The sequence below is a fragment of the Mobula birostris genome, chromosome 2, assembly GCF_030028105.1.
Source record: "Mobula birostris isolate sMobBir1 chromosome 2, sMobBir1.hap1, whole genome shotgun sequence".
In the NCBI taxonomy this organism is placed as follows: Eukaryota; Metazoa; Chordata; class Chondrichthyes; order Myliobatiformes; family Myliobatidae; genus Mobula; species Mobula birostris.
Window position 1 is genome coordinate 86,254,767 of NC_092371.1, and position 26,606 is coordinate 86,281,372.

The following is a 26,606-nucleotide window of genomic DNA, read 5'->3' on the forward strand; positions in this document are numbered from 1 at the left end:
AATAGGGATGTGTTCCAGAGGGCTTCCTAAGTATGTTTTATCTGTAATTTATTCACATTTTCATACCAATACAACACAAAAGCAGTACTACAAGACAACATTTGTATTATATTTAATCAATTTAAGGTAATATTCAATGTAATAAATCATAGAAAGTTAACATCCTCTGGTGTACAGTAATCACCGACAATGGCAGGTGTGTGCGCTCTGGGAGATGAGTGGTTGTTGTGGTATCGGGCAGCTTTATACGAATAAGGTGGATGGTTGTGGTCATCAGGATCATATCAAGCACAGCAAGGGGTGAGGGAAGACTCACAGAACTCTTAGAACTGCCGGCAGCAGAAGATTACAGCAATTTGAATAAGGTGGTGAGGGTTGTTTGCTTGGCAGCATTTTGTTTTTCAGCATAAATTTGCTTGTAGGGAAGAAGGGTTGACGGCAGGGAACGACTGAAATGCTGACTTCGTTCTAAACTTGGGTCCATGTCCATCGCCATTTGTGCCAAGTGTTCCGATGTCCACCATTCCCTCACCGTTGGTAAACTCCCTGGATTTTCAAAATCGTCTGTTGCTTACAGCATCTGAGAGATAGTTCGCCGTAAAAAAAATACGCCTTGAATGTGGATTACACCTTGGTTGAGTGGTTGAATCAACGATGTTGTGTTAAGCGGCAGGAAACACACTGTTATGTTAGGATGAATGCTGTCCAAATGTTTAGGATGGGCTGGCGCATTGTCAAGCAACAAAAAAAATTTAAAGGCAGGATTCTGTTCCCGGCAGTAGTGTCCCAGAGCTGTGTTACCTTCAGCTGATGGTGCGCTGTTTATAATTTTCAACTTTTTTTTAAGTGTTAAAGCGGTTCTCTGCCGCTGGCTGACAGCCCAAGACATGACATCGGACGCTTAGGAGGCATAGTTAAATATTTCAAGCACAAAATCACTGCACCGTAGGTAAAACCAACAAAAGTTTAAGATGGCGCATCCACACCTTGCCAAAACCAGTGCAAGACTGGCGGGAGAGAGATTGTGAAGCACGCGCACCTGACTTGTATTGGCGGGAAAGCGGTGCTTTTCATCCCAATGGTGAGACTGCGAGGCGTGCGCACATGACTTGTATTGGCGGGAAGGCAGTACTCCTCGCATAACTGTGAATTTTGGACGCATATAACGAGATGTTGGTAGACATAGGTTCCTCGCATAACTGTGAATCTGCATAGTCTGAAGACGCATATAACGAGAATAGAGTGTATGTCAATGATTTGGACTACGGTATTATGGGATTTGTGGCTAAGTTTTCTGATGATACAAAGATAGGTGAAGGAGCAGGTAATGTTGAGGGAACAGAGAGCCTGCAGAGAGATTTACATAGTTTAGGGGAATGGGCAAAGAAGTGCAAATGAAATACAGTGTTGGAAAGAGTATGGTCATGCACTTTGATTGAAGAAATAAACGGGCAGACTATTATTTAGATGGGGAGAGAATTCAAAATGCAGAGATGCAAAGGGACTTGGGAATCCTTGTGCAAGATACCCTAGAGGTTAACCTGCAGGTTGAGTTGGTTGAGAAGAAGGCGAATGCAATGTTGGCATTCAGTTCTAGAGGTATAGAATATAAGAGCTGGGATGTGATGTTGAGGTTCTGTAAGGCACTCGTGAGATCACACTTGGGGTATTGTGTGCAGTTTTGGGCTCCTTATTTTAGAAAAGATATACTGACATTGGAGAGGGTTCAGAGAAGATTCATAAGAACAATTCCAGGAATGAAAGGGTTACCGTATGAGGAATGTCTGGCAGCTCTTGGGCTGTATTCCCTGGAGTTCAGGAGAATGAGGGGGTATCTCATAGAAACATTCTGAATGTTAAAAGGCCTGAACAGACTAGATATGGCAAAGTTATTTCCCATGGTAGGGGTTTCTAGGACAAGAGAGCACGACTTCAGTGTTGAAGGATGTCCTTTTAGAACAGAAATGCAGGGAAATTACTTTAGTCAGAGGGCGATAAATCTGTGGAATTTGTTGCCACGAGCAGCTGTGGAGGCCAAGTCATTGGGTGTATTTAAGGCAGAGAAAGATAGGTTCTTCATTAGCCAGGCCATCAAAGGGTATGGGGTGAAAGCAGGGGAGTGAGGATGCCTAGATGAATTGGATCAGCCCATGATTGAATGGCAGAGCAGACTCAATGGGCCAAATGGCCTAATTCTGCTCCTATATGTTATGGTCTTATGGACTTAGGAGCAGAATCAGGCCCTTCAGATTGCTCCACCATTCCATCATGGCTGATTTATGATTCCTCTCTACCCTATTCTCCTAGCTTTTACAGAATCACCACTCTTCAGGCTAAAGAAATCCCTCCACATTTCTGTTCTAAGTGAGCATCCCTTTATTCTGATGTGTGGCGGGGTGGAGGTATATCTTTACCAAAGGAGGTGTAAGGTGCTCCTTCCCTCCACTAGCCTGCAGGTCACCCTTGTGTGAGGTGTTGCACCTGCTTGGCCCCACGATCGTGGTTACGTGAAGCCATGGGAGCAGGTGGCGGATGGTCATTTGAGCATCTGGTGTATATCACGTCCTGGTTATGTGACCACTGATGCCAGGCAGACAGTCTCTGAAGAGTATTGATAATAGCTGGGGTTATCCATCTTGTAAAGACACTGCCCAGACGAAGGCAATGACACACCACTTCTGTAGTAAAATTTGCCAAGAACAATCATGATCATAGAAATACTATGATCAACTGTCATACAACACGGTATATAACAAACTCTACTCTGAGGCTTTGCCTTCTGGTCCTGGACTTACCCTCTATAGAAACATGGAAAACCTACAGCACAGTACAGGCCGTTTGGCCCACAAAGCTGTGCCGAACATGTCCTTACCTTAGAACTATCTAGGCTTACCCATTGCCCTCTATTTTTCTAAGCTCCATGTATCCATCCAGGAGTCTCTTAAAGGACCCTATCGTTTCTGCCTCCACCACCACTGCCAGCAGCCCATTCCACGTACTCACCACTCTCTGCTTGAAAAACTTACCCCTGACATCTCCTCTGTACCTACTTCCAAGCACCTTAAAAACATGTCCGCCTATGCTAGCCATTTCAGCCCTGGGAAAAAGCCTCTGACTATCCACATGATCAATGCCTCTCATTAGGCAACTCCCTTTTCACATCCACTGTGTCTAGGCTTTTCAATATTTGATGAAGAGGTATTTCTTTAGCTAGAAGGTAGTAAATCTGTGGAATTTATTGCCACAGGCGGCTGTGGAAGCCAAGTCATTAGGTATATTTAAAGCGGAGGTTGAAAGGTTCTTGATTAGTCAAGGTGTTAAAGGTTACGGGGAAAAGGCAGCAGAATGGGGTTGAGAGGGTTAATAAATCAGCCATGCTGAAAATGGCGGAGCAGACTGGATGTGCCAAATAGCCTAATAGTGCTACTTATGGGCCTATCTGTGATCCTTGGGACACCCCATTAGTTACAGATAATCATCCTTCAACCACCACCCTCCAGTTAACTTAAAATTTTATTTTGAGTTCCATCAGTAAGCTCAGCGATTCCAGGAAGTTAAAAGTGAATCTGTCCAAGTGAATTATAACCATGTTTGTTTCAAAGGTTAAAGGAAAGGTTTCGGTTTCAGTTTGAGTTGAGTGATTTTTCAAGTACACATCCCTTCTAGCTTGCATCAGATCTGGCCAATTATAATGAAAAGCCATTAACCTGTATCATTCCATTGACTCTCCTCTCCCTTCCTTTCTCTCTCTATTGTCTCCTTCCCTGTTAAAAACCATTTCCAATTTCCTCAATTCATTCCCATAACATCACTAACAGCATGAAAGGGACAGGGGGGCCATTTGCTCCATTGTGGCCATGCCAGGTATTGCCTGAGAAACGGAGCAGGTGAACATCAGTGAAGATGCACAAGGTGTTGGAGTCTTGAGGAACAAGCAATTTTAAACACAAGAGATTCTGCAGGTGTTGGAAATCTTGAGCAACACCCTCAAAATGCCAGAGTAGCTCAGCAAGTCAGGCAACATTAATGCAGAGGAATAAACAGCCAACGTCAGGCCGAAATGTGGACTATTTATTCTCCTAAACAAATTCAGCTTGACAGTACCATAGGGTCTGGAGTAGGCCATTCAGCCCCTCAATCCTGCTGTACTATTCAGGGAGACCTGAGCTGCTCTTGGCCTCAGCTCAATTCCCCTCCGGCAACCTGCTGAGGAACTCTAGGGGCAGGACAGCATCTACGGGGATGGAGGAGGGTTTGTCAGCATTTCAGGTCGAAACCCTTGGAAGTTAGAGGAAGTATTGCAGGATCTCAACCTGAAATTTCAACAGTCCCTTTCATCCCACAGATGTTTCTCACCCACTGAGTTTCTCCAGCAAATTGTGTGCGGCAGGCGAACGTCATTAAACCCTAATCTCTTTATTATCTTAATATGTGAGGGAATTAGTGTCTTCCCACCCGAACCAACTCTCTTCCCCAGTATGGTCAATCTCTCCCTCCTGTCCTCTGTGGATGTTCCTCTGGATTGAGATGAGAACAGAGGGTCTGGAGTTAGCCAGTCGGCCCGTATCCCATTTGGCATAACCTGGGCTGCTCTTGGCCTCAGCTCCATCCCCCTATAGCCCTGGCTCCGCCATCCTGCCTACCCGCCAGGTAAGCCTGGGCCTTGGGCTGGTTGCCGCAGACCTGGGCGGCGAGTAAATACAACCGCCTGCCCCCCATGCAGCCGCTCCGGCGCCTCAGTGGTTAAAGGAGGCGAGGGGGGCGGGGCCTGGCCCCAGGCCGAGTCCGGACCTCCCCTTACCAGTGCCGGTGCTTTACTCGCATCAGTTCCTGGCTTACGGCTCAAGTTTAGGCCGCGGCTCTCTCGGCATCCGCAAGCCTCCAACCCGGTCACTCCCTACCCAGTCAATCCGAGTACGGGCTCCTGGATTCGATGGCTACAGGCTCAGGCTCTCAGGCCGCGGCGGCAAAGCTGAAGGCCGCCGGCAACGAGCTCTTCCAGCACGGGCGCTACGGAGAGGCGGTGGGCCGCTACTCGGAGGCCATCGGCCGGCTACAGCAATCTGGTAACGGGGGTGGAAGGGGAATGGGGTCATAGAGGGAGGGGCAGTGGGTGAAGATAATTCCCCCCTCCCCTTCTACCCCCCCTCCACCCCCCCTGCCCTTCTACCCCCCCTGCCCTTCTACCCCCCCTGCCCTTCTACCCCCCCTCCCCTTCTACCCCCCCTCCCCTTCTACCCCCCCTCCCCTTCTACCCCCCCCTCCCCTTCTACCCCCCCCTTCTACCCCCCCCCCCTTCTACCCCCCCCTCCCCTTCTACCCCCCCCTCCCCTTCTACCCCCCCCTCCCCTTCTACCCCCCCTCCCCTTCTACCCCCCTCCCCTTCTACCCCCCCTCCCCTTCTACCCCCCCTCCCCTTCTACCCCCCCTCCCCTTCTTCCCCCCCTCCCCTTCTTCCCCCCCTCCCCTTCTTCCCCCCCTCCCCTTTTCCCCCCCTCCCCTTCTCCCCCCCCTCCCCTTCTCCCCCCCTCCCCTTCTCCCCCCCTCCCCTTCTACCCCCCTCCCCTTCTACCCCCCTCCCCTTCTACCCCCCTCCCCTTCTACCCCCCTCCCCTTCTACCCCCCTCTCCCCTTCTCCCCCCCCTCTCCTTCACCTCCAGTCCTCACCCCGCCCCCTTCACCTACCCATTCTTTCCCCTCCTTTCTATCCTCCTCTCGTTCCCTTGGGCTTTATCCTCTCCCCATTGCTTTGGCTTGTTCTCCTCTCCTCCCCTCCCCCATTCTCTCCCCCCCCCCCCCCCCATTTCCTTGGCCTTTCTCCTAACAACTAGAAGAGGACATGGGACATGTTGTGGGTGATGGGGCCTTTGATGATGGTTGCTGCCTTTCTGAGGCTCTGCTCCTTGAAGATGTCTTCGGTATTTTGAACGCTAGTACCCATGATGGAGCTGACTAATTTACAACTCTCTGTAGCATCTTGTGCAAGCATACCCCCTGCCCCCCCCAGAAGCCCGTCAGAATGTTCTCCAGGGTCTATCTGTAGAAGTTTTTGCAGGAGCGATGCCTGTTATCTGAAGATTGGAAATTGCAGTGACCGTATTAAAGATTGCACTGCATATGTACATGCGGGGGGAGGGGGGTGAGTGCTTTAGGTGACAAACCAAATCTCCTCAAACTCCTGATGAAATATAGTCACTATCTTGCCTTCTTTAGGACAACAACCTGGCCCTTAACACCCAGAAGACCAAGGAGATCATTGTGGACTTCAGGCTTGCCAGGAGTCACACTCACGTCCCCATCTACATCATTGGAACTGTAGTGGAGCATGTATTAAGCTTCAAATTCCTTGGTGATCACATTTCTGAGGATCTCACCTGGTCCCTGAACTCCTCCATCCTGATCAAAAAGGTGCAACAGTGCCTTTATTTCCTGCGGAGCATGAAGAAAGCTCACCTCTGTCCCAGGATACTGACGGACTTTTACTGCTGTACCATTGAGTGCATACTCACTAACTGCATCTCAGTGTGGTATGGCAATTGTTCCGTATCAGACCGCAAAGCACTCCAGAGTGGTGAAAACTACCCAGCGGATTATCAGCACCTAATTGCCCACCATTGAGAACATAGAAACATAGAAAATAGGTGCCGGAGTAGGCCATTCGGCCCTTCGAGTCTGCACCGCCATTTATTATGATCATGGCTGATCATCCAACTCAGAACCCTGCACCAGCCTTCCCTCCATACCCCCTGATCCCCGTAGCCACAAGGGCCATATCTAACTCCCTCTTAAATATAGCCAATGAACTGGCCTCAACTGTTTCCTGTGGCAGAGAATTCCACAGATTCACCACTCTCTGTGTGAAGAAGTTTTTCCTAATCTCAGTCCTAAAAGGCTTCCCCCTTATCCTCAAACTGTGACCCCTCGTTCTGGACTTCCCCAACATCGGGAACAATCCCCCTGCATCTAGCCTGTCTAATCCCTTTAGGATTTTATACGTTTCAATCAGATCCCCCCTCAATCTTCTAAATTCCAACGAGTACAAGCCTAGTTCATCCAGTCTTTCTTCATATGAAAGTCCTGCCATCCCAAGAATCAATCTGGTGAACCTTCTTTGTACTCCCTCTATGGCAAGGATGTCTTTCCTCAGATTAGGGGACCAAAACTGCACACAATACTCCAGGTGTGGTCTCACCAAGGCCTTGTACAACTGCAGTAGTACCTCCCTGCTCCTGTACTCGAATCCTCTCGCTATAAATGCCAGCATACCATTCGCCTTTTTCACCGCCTGTTGTACCTGCATGCCCACTTTCAATGACTGGTGTATAATAACACCCAGGTCTCATTGCACCTTCCCTTTTCCTAATCAGCCACCATTCAGATAATAATCTGTTTTCCTATTTTTGCCACCAAAGTGGATAACTTCACATTTATCCACATTAAATTGCATCTGCCATGAATTTGCCCACTCAACCAACCTATCCAAGTCACCCTGCATCCTCTTAGCATCCTCCTCACAGCTAACACTGCCGCCCAGCTTCGTGTCATCCGCAAACTTGGAGATGCTACATTTAATTCCCTCATCCAAGTCATTAATATATATTGTAAACAACTGGGGTCCCAGCACTGAGCCTTGCGGTACCCCACTAGTCACTGCCTGCCATTCTGAAAAGGTCCCGTTTATTCCAACTCTTTGCTTCCTGTCTGCTAACCAATTCTCTATCCACGTCAATACCTTACCCCCAATACCGTGTGCTTTAAGTTTGCACACTAATCTCCTGTGTGGGACCTTGTCAAAAGCCTTTTGAAAATCCAAATATACCACATTCACTGGTTCTCCCCTATCCACTCTACTAGTTACATCCTCAAAAAATTCTATGAGATTCGTCAGACATGATTTTCCTTTCACAAATCCATGCTGACTTTGTCCGATGATTTCACCGCTTTCCAAATGTGCTGTTATCACATCTTTGATAACTGACTCCAGCAGTTTCCCCACCACCGACGTTAGGCTAACCGGTCTATAATTCCCCGGTTTCTCTCCCTTTTTTAAAAAGTGGGGTTACATTAGCCACCCTCCAATTCTCAGGAACTAGTCCAGAATCTAACGAGTTTTGAAAAATTATCACTAATGCATCCACTATTTCTTGGGCTACTTCCTTAAGCACTCTGGGATGCAGACCATCTGGCCCTGGGGATTTATCTGCCTTTAATCCCTTCAATTTACCTAACACCACTTCCCTACTAACATGTATTTCGCTCAGTTCCTCCATCTCACTGGACCCTCTGTCCCCTACTATTTCTGGAAGATTATTTATGTCCTCCTTAGTGAAGACAGAACCAAAGTAATTATTCAATTGGTCTGCCATGTCCTTGCTCCCCATAATCAATTCACCTGTTTCTGTCTGTAGGGGACCTACATTTGTCTTTACTAGTCTTTTCCTTTTTACATCTGCCATAAACGCTGCCTGGGAAGGGCGAAAAGCATTATCAAGGATGCATCTCACCCTAACCATGGACTTTTTACTCTCCTCCCATCCGGTAGGTGCTACAGGAGCCTCCACTCCCGCACCAGCAGGCACAGGAAGAACTTCTTCCCTGAGGCTGTGACCCTGCTGAACCTCACATCACAGCGCTAAGCAGTATTGCATCCATATTGTACTGTCTCAGTACTTTTATATTTGTGTGCTGTAGCACTTTTTATTTGCAGTTATTTTGTAAATAGCACTATTCTTTGCATTTCTGGTCAGATACTAACTGCATTTCATTGGCTTTGTATCTGTACTCTGCTCAATGACAATAAAGCTGAATCTAATCTTATAGCTGTATCGATATGTTGGGACCAGGTTAGATCCTCTGAGATATTGTCAGCCAGGAACTTGAAATTGCTCACCCTTTCTACTTCCCATCTCTCTGAGGATTGGTGTTCCCTCGTCTTGCACTTCTGAAGTCCACAATCAGCTCTTTGGTCTTGCCACTCAACTGGCTCCTGTACACCCTCTCATCTCTATCTGAGATCCTCCCAGCAGTGGTTGTATCATCAGCAAACTTACAGATGGCATTTGAGCTATGCCTAGCCACACAGTCATGGGTATAGAAAGGGTAGAGCAGTGGGCTCTACTGCCCTCCAACCACTCCTCCTTAGCCCCCTTTCTCCACATTCCCTTATACACATTTTAACCCTTTCGCTGCTGCCTTCCCTCTGAAACCTTCCCCACTCTTATCACTGGCAGATGTCCTGAAATTTATTGTTTTGAGACAGTAGTACATTACAAAAGACAATAATAACTATAAAGTAGAATAAGAAAAACATAGATAAATTAAATTAGTGCAAAAAAGAAAGGAAAAAAATAGTGAGATTGTGTTGACGAGTTCATGGACTGTTCATAAACCTGATGGAAGAAGCTGTTCCTGAATCGCTGTGTGTGTGTCTTCGGGCTCCTGTTCCTCCTCCCTGATGGTAGCAATGAGAAGTTGGTGTGTCCTGGGTGATGGGGGTCTTTAATGATGGATGATGCCTTTTGAGACATTGCCTTTTTAAGATGTCCTTGATCCTGGGGAGGCTAGTGTCCAGGAACGAGCTGCCTGAGTTTACAACTATCTGTAGCATTTTTCAGATCACGTGCGGTGACCCCTTCATATCAGACGGTGATGCAACCAGTTAGAATGCCTCCACAGTACATCTCCTTTCCCTTCTGTCCCTATCTCCTTCCCCTTCCTTATCACTATTAACCTTCCCCTCCCCATCCCCCTTCCTTCTCATCCAGGCCCCCTTCTTATCCACATCATGATCCTTTCTCCCAGTCTCTCCCCCTTCCCACCCCGCTCCCTGTCTCAACCCCTTCTCTAAATTCAATTCACACCCCTCTCACTCCTACCCCGAGTCCCTTCTCTGTTGTTTGTACAGAGGGTACTTGTGCCCCGTTTGCTGAATGTTGGCAATTTGAGTTTTTCTGTCTTCCTCAGGGAAGAAGTGGCCCGAAGAGTTGAGTGTCCTGTATTCGAACCGAGCTGCCTGTTATCTGAAGATCGGAAATTGCAGTGACTGTATTAAAGACTGCACTGCGTATGTACACGAGCTCATTGTTTCAGTAACTCGAGAGGACAACCAGAGACATTTTCACAGGGTAGAAATAGCTAATATGAGGGGGCATCATATTAAATCTGTGGCGGGGTGGAGCTGTAAGACACTTCTTCCCTCCACTAGCCTGCAGGTCACCCTTGGGCAAGGTGTAGCATCTGCTTAGCCCCCAGTCAGGGTCACATGAAACCATGGGAGCAGCTGGTGCAGATCACAGGTCCTGGTTATGTGACCACTGACACCAGGCAGACAATCTCTGAAGAGTATTGATAATGGATGGGGTCACCTGTCTTGTAAAGACTGCCCTGAAGAAGGTAACGGCAAACCACTTCTGTAGAAAAATTTGCCAAGAACAATTATGGTCTTGGGTCATGATTGTCCACGTCATACGACACGGCATGATGATGTCATGCAACATGGCACATAATGGTAATTTTAAAATTGTTTGGAGGGGATGTAGGGGGTAAGTTTTTTTAATACGGAGAGTGGTGGTGGAGACAGATACAGTAGGGGCCTTTCAAAGGAAAATGGAGGGCTATTTGGGAGAGAAATATTAGATTGATCTTGGATTAGGCTAAAGGATTGTCACAATATTGTGGGCTGGAGGGTCTGTACTGGGCAAGGATTTTTATTTTGGAGTGGGCTGCTAGGGGTGGTGGTTGAAGAAGATATGAGACTGTTTGGTAGGCGCAAGAATATGGAGGGATGTGGATCACATGCAGGCAGCAGGGAAATAGTTTAGTTCGTCATTGTATTTAGCACAGACATGATGGGCCAAAGGTCCTGGTCCTGTAATGTGACCAGAAGTGGACATGACATTTCCAAGTCCATTTGGTCTAATGAACACTTGTCTCTCTGCCCTGTCATTCTTCCGCCAGGTCATTGGAGCTGGTTCCCTTTGCGCTAAAGCCTTTGATTCGTCGTGCTGCAGCTTACGATGCCCTGGAACGATACCGCCAGGCTTTTGTGGACTACTGGACAGCTACCCAGGTGGACGGCAGTGTTCAGGCTGCACAGGACGGCATGAACAGGTGTGTAGTGGGCAGGTGGTGAAAAAGTGCACGTGACGTACGGTATGTCAAGGCATGGTAGCATAGTGGTTGGCACACCTCATTTTCAGTATAGGGAACCCAGGTTCAATTCCCGCTGCTCCCTGTAAGCAGTTTGTACGTTCTCCCTGTCACTGTGCGGGTTTCCTCCCACAGTCCAAAGACACACTGGATAGTAGGTTAATTAGTCATTGTAAATTGTCCCATGATTAATCTAGGGTTAAATCGGGTTATTGCTGGGTGGGACGCCTGGAAGGGCCTATTCCATGCTGTACCTCAATGAATAATTAGTAAACCAATCAATAAAGAAAATGTCTGCAAGGGAATGAAATGATTGACCCGTTTCTGAGCCTGTTTTCCTGCAGCAGTCTTCAGTGTGTTATGCAGAGAGTACGTGAAAATTAAACGAGAGATGGTGGGAGAATTGAGGTGGTGGTAGAGGCAGATACATTAGGGGCATTTGAGAAACTCTTAGGTAGGCACATGGATGACAGAAAAACGAGGGGCTGTGTGGGAGGAAGGGGTTAGAATGATCTTAGAGTAGGTTAAAAGGTTGGCACATCACTTATCCAGTGCTGCAATGTTTTTTCTAAGAAGCTGGAGGAACTCTGCCTATCATGCAGCATCTGTGGAGGGAAATGGACAGTTGACATTTGGTTGATGACTCACCATTGATGCTGCCCTGACTCCCACCACATTATTTCCCGGACATCCGTGCTCACCCCATGCTTCCGCCACCTTATTGGTGATGGAGCTCCTCTTATCCTTGCCTACCACCCCGTGAGTTCCTGCATCTAACACATCATCTCTGCTGTCTCCATAGGGATCCTACCTGCCACCTCCACCCATTCGACCCTCTCCACTAATCTTCCTCCTGGCACTTATCCCTGCAAATGGCAATGTGTGACACCTGTCCATTCACCTCCTCCCTCACATCCATTCAGGGCCCCAAGCAGTCCTCCCAGGTGAGGCAACACTTCACCTAGACTCATCCCCAGATGCGGCCTCTTGTACGTTGGTGAGACCCGGAGGGGGAATGCTATATCGAGCACCTTTGCTTCATCCGCCTAAAGCAGAACTTCCCGGTGGCCAAACATTTTTAAATTCCATTTCCCATTCCCGTTCTGATGTGTGCGACAAGAACACCACAGCACAGTAAATAAAAGGCCCTTTGGCTCATTTATTCCTTGCCAAACTGTTATTCTGCCTAGTCCCATCGACCAGGTATTGGTCATGATTTTATAGACCTCTAAGAGGTCACCCTGCAGTCTCCTACACTACAAGGAATCTTATTCCTAGCCTGCTATCCTATTCCTATTGCTGTAACCCAGTCCTGGTAGCAACATCACAAATCTGCTCTATACTTTTTCAAGTTTAATGGTATCATTCCTATAACCAAAACTGTACACCACATTCCTAGGTGTTCTCTCACCTACCATATCATCTGCATTTGTGTCCTCCACTCCCTTTGTAGAATGAGGAAGGTGTTGATAGACAAGGATGGGAGCAATTGGCGTGATAGACTCCCTCCACTGCCATCAGTACCTATCGCGTTCCAGCACAACTGGAGAGCCAGCACTCCCGGAAATGCAGGCACAAAGAAGACGAGCGTGCAGCAGAATGGAGATAATTCGGGTAAGAGGATCAGACCCAACTGTTGTCATTTTGTCTGAGTCCTAAAGGTTATGAATATGCCATCTACAGATACACTCTGGAATTTAGATTGTCAAGCAGTGATTTGATCAGCATTTTAAAGGTAGAAGTCCAAACTAGGTAGTTGACGATAAAATATTTCAGTTAATTGGGATGACCAGGACTAGAAATCACAGAGCCATCAAGGGTGATGTTAAACACTTCACTCAGAAGGTTGTTTGAGTGTGGATTGAGCTGCCAGCAGAAGCGGTTGTTGTGGGTTTAGTTGAAATACTGAAGAGAAGTTTGGATAAGTACATGAATTGGGAGAGATTGGAGGGATATGGTCCAGGTGCAGGTTGAAGCAGGACCTTTTTCAGGGCTGTAGTGCTCCATGACCAAGGGTGGCATAGTGGTTAGCACAAAGCTTTACAGTATTAGCAACCTGGGTTCAATTTCTGACGCCATCTGTAAGGAATTTCTATGTTCTCCCCGTGAACGCGTGGGTTTTCCTCGGGGTGCTGCAGTTTCCTCGCACAGTTCAAAGACCTACCGGTTGTAAGGTTAATTGGTCATTGTAAATTGTCCCGTGATTAGGCTAGGGGAAAATTGGGGATTGCTGGGCAGTGTAGCTCGAAGGGCCGGAAGGGCCTATTGTGCACTGTATCACAATAAAATAAGTTTTTAAAAGACTGTGTATTTTTCCACTTGGAAAAATAAAGTCTAGCAGCATATGGACCTTGTGGGATTGAGACTGGCTTCTCACCTCTGGGAGATGTTTTTGGTCTCCTTGGCAACTCTGATGGTTCTCGAACAGCAAAGACTGGCTCCTGACCACACTTTGCCATCTGTGGTGGAAATGATGAGAGGTATGTGTGTTTCTCAGTCAGTCACAGTGATACGGAGTTCTGTGAGAGTTCGACTCACACAAAATGCTGGAGGAACTCAGCGGGTCGGGCAGCATCTGTGGAGGATAATTGACATTCGGCATTTCGGGCTGAGACCCTTCACCAGAAGAGAGTTTGGAGGATGTATGTGGGAAGTTTGTGGTGTGAGAACGTTGCGGCAGGGTGGGGTATGGTGCAGGGAGGGATAATGGGCTTAGGGAGGATAGAGGAGGTTAGCCTGACGTCAGGAGTGATATTGAGTACTCGAAGTAGCCTACCTCTTGCCTGGCTTCAGAGTGAAGCCCCTTAACCGTGTGAGGTGTGTGAGCAAACTTGGGGGCCTCTCGTGAACTGTACTCAATGCTTGCTTTTGTCAGCTTCCAGCAGCCTCGAGCAAGCCAAGTCTCTTAAGGAAGAAGGTAATCTGCTTGTGAAGAAGGGAGAGCACAGAAGGGCAGTGAGCAAGTACACTGCAAGTCTGAAGCTGAACAGCAACGAGTGTACCACCTACACCAACAGGTACGTTGGTGACCCGCAGTCTAGCAGCTAGCAAAGTGCTTTACAGCACCGGTTCAGTTCCCGCGCTGTCTGTACGTTCTCCTCGTGACTGTGTGGGGTTCCTCTGGGTGCTCGGGTTTCCCCCACATTCTGAAGACGGATGAGTTAGTTATGGTTAGTAAGTTGTGGGCATGCTATGTTGCGCAGGAAGTGGGGTGATACGTGCGAGCTTCCCCAGCACGTGGCCAGACTCTGGGCGTTGATCCCAGATGCAAGTGACACATTTCACTGTATGTTTTGATGTGCATCTGGCAAGTAAAGCTAGTCTTTGGTCTTTAAAAATCTTTAACAGAATTAGATACTAATCGGCCATGACTGAATGTCAATGGGCAAATATGATCTATATATCTCCTATATCTCATGGTCTAGTCCCAGTTTCTATATAATCCAGTCATGGCCTACACACAATTAAGTTCAAAGTAAATTTATTATCAAAGTACATACACAGTATGTCACCATGTACAGTCCTGAGATTCTCTTCCTTTAGGGCATACTCAGTAATTCTGGGGGACGTATGACTTGTACAAAAGACTTGTACATCGGGGATGGATTACACCTGACCCCAAGGAGGACTAATATTCTCATGGGCAGGTTTGTTAGAGCTGTTGGGGAGGGTTTAAACTAGTTTGGCAGGGAGTGGGGGTAGGAACTAGTGAAGGGACAAAGGATAGAATAGCTGAATAAAAAAAAATGTGTAGACAAAATTGCAGCCATCTGGGTGAGTATCAGTACATTGGGGATGCAGAATCAAAAAGAGTAGCAAATAGAGTACTCAAATTTTATATCTCAGTGCACAGAGTATAAGAAATAAGGTTCTTGTTGCACTTTTACAGGTAATCAGGTGTGATTTTGTGGTCATCCCTGAATTGTGGCTGAAGGTATAGTTGGGTGCAAAATGTCCACGGTTATGCATTGTATCGGAGGGATAGGAAGGACTAGGCAGAGGAATGGGGTGGCTCTGCTAGTAAAGAATGGCGTCAAATCAGTAGAAAGCTATAACATAAGGTCAGAAGATGTTGAATCCTTGTGGGTTGAGTTAAGAAACTGCAAGGGTGAAAAGAGCCCGATGGTAGTTGTATACAGGCCTCCCAGCAGTAGCTGGGATGTGGACTACAGATTACAATGGAAAATAGAAAAGATGAGGCAAAAGGCAATGTTATGATAGTCAATGGAGATTTTAACATGCAGGTCGATTGAGAAAATCAGGTTGGAAATGGATCTCAAGAGAGTGAGTTTGTTAAGTGCCTATGAGATGGCTTTTTAGAGCAGTTTGGCGTTGATCCTTCTAGGGGATCAGCTATACTGGATTAGGTGTTTTGTAATGAACCAGAGGTGATTAGGGAGCTTGAGGTAAAGGAACACTTGGGAGGTAATGATCACAATATGATTGAGTTCAACTTGATATTTGATAGGAAGAAAGTAAAGTCTGATGTAGCAGTATTTCAGTGAAGTAAAGGAAATTACAGTGATAATGAGAGAGGAGTTGGCAACATTAAGTTGGAGGAGATGCTGGCAGGGATGAGTAGCAATGGCTTGAGTTTCTGGGGGAAATGAAGGTGGTACAGGACGTGTGTATTCCAAAAGTGAAAAAATACTCAAAAGACAAAATAGTGCAACCATGGCTGACAAGGAAAGCCAAAGCTAATGTGAAAACAAAAAAAGAGGGCATACAACAAAGCAAAAATTATTGAGAAGATAGAGGATTGGGAAGCTTTTAAAAATCTACAGAAAGCAACTAAAAGAATCATCAGGAGGGAAAAGATGAAATATGAAAGCAAGCTAGCAAACAAGATCAGGGCGGATAGAAAAAATTTTCAAGGATATATAAAAAAAGATGAGAGTGAATGTAGGACCACTAGAAAATGAGGCAGGAGAAATAACAGCGGACAAGGAGATGGCTGATGAACTAAATTGAGTATTTTGCATCAGTCTTCACTGTGGACAACACTAGCAGTGTGCCAGATGTTGAATGGTATGAGGGAAGGGAAGTGAGGCAGTTACTATTACAAGAGAGAAGGTGCTCAAAAAGCTGAAAGACCTAAGGGTACATAAGTCACCCAAACCAGATGAACTGCACCCTAGGGTTCTGAAAGAGGCAGCAGTAGAGATTGTGGAGGCATTAGAAATGATCTTTCAAAAATCATTGGACTCTGGCATGGTGCCAGAGGACTGGAAAATTGCAAATGTCACTCCACTCTAAGAAAGGAGGAAGGCAGCAAAAAGGAAATTATAGATCAGTTAGCCTGACCTCAGTGGTTGGGAAGATGTTGATGTCAACTGTTAAGGACAAGGTGATGAAGTACTTGGTGACACAGGACAAGATAGGACAAAGTCAGCATGGTTTCCTTCAGGGAAAATCTTGTCTGATGAACCTGTTGGAATTGTTTGAGGAGATTACAAGTAGGATAGATAAAGGGGATGCAGTGGATGTTGTATATTTGGACTTTCGGAAGGCCTTTGACAAGTTGCCACAGATGAGGCTGCTTACCAAGATAAGAGCCCATGGTATTATGGAAAAGTTACTGGCATGGTGAAAGCATTGGCTGATTGGTAGGAAGCAGAGTGGGAATGAAAGGATCCGTTTCAGTGACTAGTGGTGTTCTGTAGGGGTCAGTGTTGGGACCATTTCTTTTTATGCTGTATATCGATGATTTAGATGATGGAATAGATGGCTTTGTTGCCAAGTTTGCAGATGATACGAAGATTGGTGGAGGGGCAGGTAGAGTTGAGGAAATGGGTAGGTTGCAGAAGGACTTAGACAGATTAGGAGAATGGGCAAGAGAGTGACAAATGAAATACAATGGTAGAAAATGCATGGTCATGCACTTTGGTAGAAGAAATAAATGTGTGGACTATTACTAAATGGGGAGAAAATACAAAAATTTGAGATGCACAGGGACTTGGGAGTCCTTGTGCAGAACATTGGAATGGTTAACTTGCAGGTTGAGTTGAATGTGAGGAAGGCAAATGCAATGTTAGCATTAATTTCAAGAAGTCTGGAATACAAGAGCTGGGATACGATGCTGAGGCTTTATAAGGCACTGGTGAGGCCTCACCTTGAGTATTGTGAACAGTTTTGTGCTCCTCATCTTAGATGTGCTGGCATTGGAGAGGGTCCAGAGGAGGTTCACAAGGATGATTCTGGGAATGAAAGGGTTATCGTACAAGGAACATTTGATGGCTCTGGGCCTGTACTTGCAGGAATTTAGAAGGATGGGGGGGGGGGGGAATCTCATTGAAAGCTTTCGAATGTTGAAAGGTCTGGACAGAGTAGATGTGGAAGGACTGGGTTCCGGCCCGAAACATTGACTCATCGTTTCCACGGATGCTGCCCGACCTGCTGAGTTCCTCCAGCGTGTTGTGACTGTTTTCTAGGATGGGGGAGCCTAGGACAAGAGGGCACAGTCTCAGGATAGAGGGGTGTCCATTTAAAACAGAGATGCAGAGAAATTTCTCAAGCTAGAGGGTAAATCTGTGGAATTTGTTGCCACATGCAGCTGTGGAGGCCAGGTCATTGGGTGTATTTGAGGCAGAGATTGATGGGTTTTTGATTGGACATGGCATCAAAGGTTACTGGGAGAAGACTGAGGAGGGGGTAAAAATAAGATTAAATGGCGATGCAGACTCGATGGGCCAAATGGTTGAATTCTGTGGCTATGTCTGATGGTCTAAATCCATAATAGAATAATAACCATAATAGGAGCAACAAAAGGTCACAAAGGTCGCACCAACTGGGCATTCAACCAGTGTGTAAAAGACAACAAATGGTGCAAATACATCATGAAATAATATTAATAAATAAATAAAGAATAAATATCAAGTATGTGAGATGTAGAGTCCTTGAAAGGGAATCCATAGGTCGTGAGAGCATTTCAACAATGGGATAAGTGAAATTGAGTGAAGTTATCCTCTTTGGTTCAAGAGCCTAATGGTTGATGGGCGAAAACTGTTCCTGAACCTGGTGGTGCAAGTCCTGAAGCTCCTGTGCTTTCTTTGTGATGGCAGCAGCGAGAAGAGAGCATGACCTGTGTGGTGACGACAGTTAGTCCTCAGCTGCGTGTTCATGCAGGCAAACCTGTATGGTTCCCTCCAGCTGCCTGTGGTTCGTGTTTTGTCTGCAGACTGCCTTGTTGACTGACCTTGTCTGTTGTGTCCTCCCGGCAGAGCACTGTGCTACTTGAACCTGCAGCAGTATCGCGAAGCAGAGAAGGACTGTACAGCCGCATTGGCCTTGGACCCCCAAAACCTGAAAGCATTTTACCGCCGTGCAATGGCCCGAAAAGAGCTGAAGGTAAGAAAGATGTGGCAAGCAAGCTCAGATTTCTAAACAGTCCTGGTGTTCTGCATATCCATTTCCCTTACTAACACCACCGATGACCTTACCTTCAACTGCACAGGCATTGTCAGCTTGCAGTTTACTTCATCAGTCCTAATGAAGTGGCTGGGCCTCAAACATTGACTGTTTATTGCTTTCTATAGACGCTACCTGACCTGCTGAGTTCCTCCAGCAGAGCGAGTGTGTGTGTGTGTGTGTGTCAGTCAGTCAGTCTGGATTTCACACCCTCCATTCCCCATTCTGACTTTTTACTACTTCTCACCTGCCTCCCCCACCTTTTCCTTTTCTCCTTTGGTCCACTCTCCTCTCTTATCAGATTCTTTCTTCTCTAGCCCTTGACCTTTCCCTATCACCTGGCTTCACCTATCACCTCCTTCCTTCCCTGCCCCCCTCCTTTTATTCTGGCATCTTCCTCTTTTCCTTTTCAGCCCTGAAGAAGGGTCTTGGGCCAAAATGGCGACTATCTATTCATTTCCATAGATGCTGCTGCTGTTCCTCCAGCATTTTGCGTACGTTGCTTTGAATTTTCAGCATCTGCAGACCTTCTCGTGTTGATAATAAATCAAAACCCACGCTCTGGTATTCCTTCTTAAACCACATCTGACCTTTATAAACTACTTCTGTGACCAAGCTTTAGGGACTTGTGTTATGGACTGATTGTGGACTTCAGAAAGGATTTTATTTTTGCACTACTTCAAGTAATTACTATTTTTTCCTCTATTATTATGTATTGCGCTTGAAGTTGTACAACATACGCCGGTAATAGTAAACCTGATTGTATTCTGATTAATAGCTCCTTCATTTACTTTTCAATTTAAGAACAGCACTTCTAAGAGCACAGTTGAATGTTTATATTAATAAATAAACATTACAGATGCTGGAAATCTGAAAGAAAAACAGAAAAGTCAAAAACACTTATAAACGCAAGAGGTTCTGCAGATGCTGGAAATCCAGGGCAGCACACACTCAAAATGCTGGAGGAACTCAATAGGTCAGGCAGCATCTATGGAGCGGAATAAACAGTTGACTTCCTGTCCCTTCCTTTCTGGTCCAGATGAAGTTTCTTGGCCTGAAGCGTTGACTGTTTATTCTCCTCCTTGGATGCTGCCTGACCTGCTGAGTTCTTCCAGCATCATGTGCATGTCATGCCAGAAACGCTCAGCAGGTCAGGTAATGTCTGTGGAGAAAGAGCAGCAGTTTTTCTGGTCTGTCACCTGAAACTTAATAGAAGTTTGATAATCCAACAAGACAATGATCAGAAAGACAAGAGTAAATCAACAACAGAATCAATTCCAAAGAAGCAGCATACAAATTAGCCAGAGAAAGTGGCTCACCTGAGGACTGGGAGAAATTCAGAGTTCAGCAGAGGAGGACAAAGGGCTTAATTGGGAAGGGGAAAAAAGATTATGAGAGAAAACTGGCAGGCAACATAAAAACGGACTGTAAAAGCTTTTATAGATATGTATAAAGGAAAAGACTGGTAAAGACAAATGTGGGTCCCCTACAGACAGAAACAGGTGAATTGATTATGGGGACCGAGGACATGGCAGACCAATTGAATAATTACTTTGGTTCTGTCTTCACTAAGGAGGACATAAATAATCTTCCAGAAATAGTAGGGGACAGAGGGTCCAGTGAGATGGAGGAACTGAGCGAAATACATGTTAGTAGGGAAGTGGTGTTAGGTAAATTGAAGGGATTGAAGGCAGATAAATCCCCAGGGCCAGTTGGTCTGCATCCCAGGGTGCTTAAGGAAGTAGCCCAAGAAATAGTGGATGCATTAGTGATAATTTTTCACAACTCGTTAGATTCTGGACTAGTTCCTGAGGATTGGAGGGTGGCTAATGTAACCCCACTTTTTAAAAAAGGAGGGAGAGAGAAACCGGGGAATTATAGACCGGTTAGCCTAACGTCAGTGGTGGGGAAACTGCTGGAGTCAGTTATCAAGGATGTGATAACAGCACATTTGGAAAGTGGTGAAATCATCGGACAAAGTCAGCATGGATTTGTGAAAGGAAAATCATGTCTGACGAATCTCATAGAATTTTTTGAGGATGTAACTAGTAGAGTGGATAGGGGAGAACCTGTGGATGTGGTATATTTGGATTTTCAAAAGGCTTTTGACAAGGTCCCACACAGGAGATTAGTGTGCAAACTTAAAGCACACGGTATTGGGGGTAAGGTATTGGTGTGGGTGGAGAGTTGGTTAGCAGACAGGAAGCAAAGAGTGGGAATAAACGGGACCTTTTCAGAATGGCAGGCGGTGACTAGTGGGGTACCGCAAGGCTCAGTGCTGGGACCCCAGTTGTTTACAATATATATTAATGACTTGGATGAGGGAATTAAATGCAGCATCTCCAAGTTTGCAGATGACACGAAGCTGGGTGGCAGTGTTAGCTGTGAGGAGGATGCAGGGTGACTTGGATAGGTTGGGTGAGTGGGCAAATTCATGGCAGATGCAATTTAATGTGGATAAATGTTAAGTTATCCACTTTGGTGGCAAAAATAGGAAAACAGATTATTATCTGAATGGTGGCCGATTAGGAAAAGGGGAGGTGCAACGTGACCTGGGTGTCATTATACACCAGTCATTGAAAGTGGGCATGCAGGTACAACAGGCGGTGAAAAAGGCGAATGGTATGCTGGCATTTATAGCGAGAGGATTTGAGTACAGGAGCAGGGAGGTACTACTGCAGTTGTACAAGGCCTTGGTGAGACCGCACCTGGAGTATTGTGTGCAGTTTTGATCCCCTAATCTGAGGAAAGACATCCTTGCCATAGAGGGAGTACAGAGAAGGTTCACCACATTGATTCCTGGGATGGCAGGACTTTCATATGAAGAAAGAATGGATGAAATGGGCTTGTACTCGTTGGAATTTAGAAGATTGAGGGGGGATCTGATTGAAACGTATAAGATCCTAAAGGGATTGGACAGGCTAGATGCAGGAAGATTGTTCCCGATGTTGGGGAAGTCCAGAACGAGGGGTCACAGTTTGAGGATAGAGAGGAAGCCTTTTAGGACTGAGATTAGGAAAAACTTCTTTACACAGAGAGTGGTGAATCTGTGGAATTCTCTGCCACAGGAAACAGTTGAGGCCAGTTCATTGGCTATATTTAAGAGGGAGTTAGATATGGCCCTTGTGGCTACGGGGATCAGGGGGTATGGAGGGAAGGCTGGGGCGGTGTTCTGAGTTGGATGATCAGCCATGATCATAATGGCGGTGCAGGCTCGAAGGGCCGAATGGCCTACTCCTGCACCTATTTTCTATGTTTCTATGTAACAGAATGGTTTAAAAAGAAGAAAATTTGTGTGTTGGAATGGCTGAGTCAAAGTCCTGACCTTAATCCTATAGAAATGTGAAAGGACTTGAAGCAAGCAGTTCATGCAACGAAGCCCACCACCATCCCAGAGTTGAAGTAATTTTTTTGTATGGAGGAATGGCCTAAAATTCATCCGAGCCGATGTGCAGCACTGACCAACAGTTACTGGAAACGTTTGGCTGAAGTTATCGCTGTACAAGGGGATCACACATTGTTACTGAAAGCAAAGGTTCACATATTTTTTCCAACAAATACATGTAATATTGGATCATTTTTCTCAATAAATAAAAGAACAAGTATAATGTTTTGAATTCTCTTTATCTAGTTTTAGGACTTGCATGAAGATCTGATCAAAATTTAGGTCACTTATGCAGAAATAGAGAAAATTCTACAGGGTTTACAAACTTTCTAGCACCGCTGTAGGTTCCATTGTTTTGATGTACATGTGACAAAGCTAATCTTTTTTTAATCTCAGTTGGAAATGGAGCAATAGACTTTACTTTTTATTTCTTCAGGATTACAAGGGCAGTAGTGTTGATCTCTGTGAGATGCTGAAGCTGGATCCAAACATCTCAGCTGGACAACGTCTGCTACAAGAAGTCCAGAAGCTCATTAAGTAACAGCTCAGTAAGACGGAAGCCTTAGAAACGACCTGAGGCAAGCAGCGTGGAGCTGGCTGGTCAGAGGGAGGCCTGAACAGGCTCTGGAAGAAACTGCTTGTGTCTATATAATCAGTTTGTTCTGCTTCTCAAGGACCTTTCTTAAAAAAATAACTAGCATGACACCAAAGAGAGTAAGTAGGATTAAACTGTATTTGAATTGTATTTGGTTCAACTCAGATTGTGTCTGTCCCCATGCAGTTGGGACATTGATAAACAGCTCCCATGCAACAGAAATATTTCATAGAACTTGCTTCAGGATCCTTCACTTGAATTATTATTCCAGGGTTAGAACTACACAACTAAGAATATATAAATATCAATAGGCTGTTTGCAAATTGTTTTTGAGAAGCAATGCAATGTTTTAGTTTCTTCTTTGTACAACTTTATTTGGAAAACTGCAGAACCTGTTTTCCATAGCCGCGTGTTCTCTCTATTTCCTTCTCTCCTGGCCCCCATGGTTTCTGGCTCTTTGCTGTGTACAATTGCAGTTGCGTCTCCTTCCAGAATTTGTCCCTTGTGGATGATTAGGACCAGCTGACCACATGTTAGAATAATGGAAGGTGCATATGACCCAGCCACTCAAGCCTCCAGGCATTCTAGCTTTAGGAAATAGTGGGTCATTGCTTGGATCTTGTTCACTTGCTTCTTTGAATCTCCTATCAGCCTTGTGCTTTTACCTACCCCACCCATCAGTAGGTTCCAGCTGGATGATTTGCTTGGAGAGCACACAAATCTCTGGAGGAGCACAGTGGGTCAGGCAGCACGGTTGCAGGGGAATAAAGGGTTGACATTTTGTACCAAGACCCTCCATCAGTACTGGTGTCATTGTTGAGTAACTGGACTAGTTCCTCAATCACACTTTATAGTGCACAAGGAGAGTAGCCTTGTCCCTATCACCAAACTAAACAACGAAATGATGCTTTCATAGAAAATTGTCTAGTTATTGACCAACTGGTAACTGTATGTGCAAATTCCTTATTTGCATAATCAATTGCCAATCATACTACAATAGTAGTGTTAATCGCCAATAGACACTACAAGCTAACAACCAGTGATACTTTAGAGTTAGTAATTGTCCAGTAGTTAGTGTGTGCCTTGCATTCTTTCTTTGTCTTGGTATGCAGATGCTCCAGTACCCTGCTGTACAAGAGGAAGCTATGCTCTTGCCTGGGTTGACTGCACACAATCTGTAAACTATCCCTGACTGGACATTAGCTTAGCCTTTGCCTTGTCACAACATCAGCACTGAAGAGGAAGGGGGAAGAATTCTTGCTGCTTCCCTCTTCCTTTCCAGATCTGATGCGGGGTCTTGGTCTTGGTTTATTCATTTCTATAGATGCTGCCTGACCTGCTCAGTTCCTCCAGCATTTTGTGTTGCTCTGGATTGCCAACATCTGCAGGATTCTGTGTTGTGCGTTCACCTTTCATTGGAGTTTTTATCAGAATCTCGTGTTTATGCTTTGATTCTTCATCAACTCTCCTGTATTTATGCTTTGACTCATCATCGAATCTCTGGCGCCTTCATTAGAATCTCTTGTGTTTATGCTTTGCTTGGGTGTTGATTGTGCTATTGGGATGTATTTTTTGCTGAGCCTGGTGACTAAGAAACAGTACATAACATACAGCATAAAAGCATGGGATTATAAAAGATATTACATCATTGGTGGAGGAATATCCTAATGGGATACAGAATGCAGGAGGTGAAATACAAGTCAGAGGCACTGGGCACCATGGAATTTCCTCGGGGTTTGCTCAGTATTTCGCCAGCATGAAAGTGTTGATTCAGCTGTGGATTTATGCTGCACACCTATTGCTAGACAACTGGAAGAGTTTGGAGATGGGGTTTTTTGGGTGCCACAGTGGTATAGCAGTTAGTGCAATGCTCTGGAGTTCAGAGGTCAATTTCAGCACTGTTCTGTAGGGAGTCTCTACCTCCCTGTGGAATGCTTGGGTTTTCCCTGGATCCTCTGGTTTCCTCCCAGAGTACAAAGATGTACTCAGTAGGTTAAATGATCATTGAATTAGGGTTAAACAAGTTTGTTGGAGGTTAATGCAGCAGCATAGCTGAAAGGGCCTAGTCTATGCTATATCACTGAAAAAAAAATAGCTAGAAAATTTTAATATCCCCAAAAGGCCAGCACAATATTCTTGTCTCTCCTTCATGCACTCCTGGGAGAATAGTCATGTATCCCATTGTTTGTAGTGTTGCAAATGTTAAGTATTGAGGCAAACACAGCCTATTTTTCCTGGGGGTGGGAGAGAGATAGGGGAAGCTGGTTCTCAGCAAGCGTTTGTTAGACACTGCCCCCACAAATCCAGTCTTCATTCAGAAAGGGTTTGTTGCACAGTTGCTGAGTTTGAGCAACACTGGAGTGTGGGGAATATGGAACTCCAAGCTATGTGGATTGAAGAAATCTGACAGCATTACGGGCACGGATAAAGGCAGTGTTGTATTTAGTGGGGTGGGGGAATCCTTTTCCAAAGCTCCCAGCAAAGGACAAGCATTTGATTGTTTCTCTGTGGTGTAATATCTAGCACTGACAGGACAGTGATGATCCTCTTCAGGCTTGGTTCTAGATATCTCAGGCATTAAGTGGTGTGGTTTGAATCTGTATTGCACTGTAAATCTTCAAACTCAGGTATTAAACTCTCAATGACAACAAGTGATGTCTTGTTCATTATTCTACCCGACACATTGTTAATGGACAAACTTGCAAGAGTTGTGAAACCAATTTAGTGGCAATTACTGAGATACTTAAACATCAAGTAGGCTAGTCAGATCCTTTGGAACAATATAAAAAAGGTCCAAGGGTTGTTCAAAGTACACGTGAGTCACCATAAACAATCAATGAAAGACCATACCAACAGGGTGGACAACAGTGTGCAAAAGACATCAAACTGCGCAAATAATAATAATAAATGAGCAATAAATAGAGAACACAAAATGAAGTGAACTTGAAAGTGAGGCCATAGGTTGTGGGAACAGTTCAGTGATAGGGCAATTGAAGTTATCGCCACTGGTTCAAGAGCCTGGTGGTTGAGGGGTAATAACTGTTCCTGAACCTGGTGATGTGGGTCCTGAACTCCAGTAGTGAGAATAGAGCATAGCCTGGATGGTGGTGTTCAGGTGATGAATGCTGCTTTCCTGCAACACACTTCATATAGATATGCTCAATGGTAGGGAGAGCTTTACGCGTGATGGACGGGGCCAAATCCATTCCTACTATTTAAACTCAAGATTCAAGATTGTTTAATATCATTTCCAGTACACAAGTGTAAAGGAGGATGAAATAATTGTTACTCTGGATCCAAAGCAGCTTAAAAAAACACAATAAGATAAAGAATAATTTAAAAACATACCAGTACATAAGGTAGCATCTAGACGACAGTACTCCACCAGCTGATGTGATATCCTTCAGAGATGTTAAAGCAAGATTCCCATCTGCTCTCAGGAATGGGAGTACAAGGTTTTTTTTTTTAAAAAGCCTGTGCCTAGTTTTATCACATTGCTCCTTATGGCCCACAAACCCAGCCATTCAGGTATTCCTGTATTTATAACATCTTTGGAGATGGTAGCTCACTGGCCTCTGCCACTGGAGAGTATCTGCCAAACCTTCACCTCCTGCTGAAAATGCATTCATTGTCAGGTTTATAATGACCAGAATAGGTCATATTTGTTGGGGGGGGGGGGGGGGGTCGTCAGTCTTGGACAGCAGCCAAGGAGAAGGAAAACTGATTTTCAACCTCCACTGCCTTGGGGGCGATGCCCACCCATGAGAAAGGCTTCATGAGTAAACCGTGAGGAAGAAATCTGGAGAGGACATGGTCCACCAGACGCATAAACCCATCATCCCCTGGGATCAACGGCTGCTGACTATTTGTTGTTTTACAGAACAATGTAGTACATTAAAAAATCCTATAAATTACAATATTGGTGCAAACAGAGAAAATAGTGACAGTTTTATAAACGGTTAGGAAGTCTGATAGTGGAGGGGGAAGCAATGCCTAAAACATTGTGTGTACACACGCACACATTCCAAAGCAGTCAGTGAAGACAAAGGCCTTGATGGCTACTATTATTAA

At 45.4% G+C, this 26,606-nt stretch overlaps 1 protein-coding gene across 1 annotated transcript; it reads left to right on the forward strand.

Moving 5' to 3' along the window:
* Positions 1-4,786: 4,786 nt before the first annotated feature.
* LOC140188329 (mitochondrial import receptor subunit TOM34-like) lies at positions 4,787-25,186 on the forward strand. Its single transcript, XM_072244475.1, has 7 exons — positions 4,787-5,066; positions 9,964-10,063; positions 10,957-11,109; positions 12,602-12,762; positions 14,024-14,165; positions 18,369-18,495; positions 22,377-25,186. The coding sequence occupies exons 1-7, from the start codon at positions 4,934-4,936 to the stop codon at positions 22,479-22,481; spliced, it is 921 nt and encodes a 306-aa protein (XP_072100576.1). The 5' UTR covers positions 4,787-4,933; the 3' UTR covers positions 22,482-25,186.
* Positions 25,187-26,606: the final 1,420 nt, after the last annotated feature.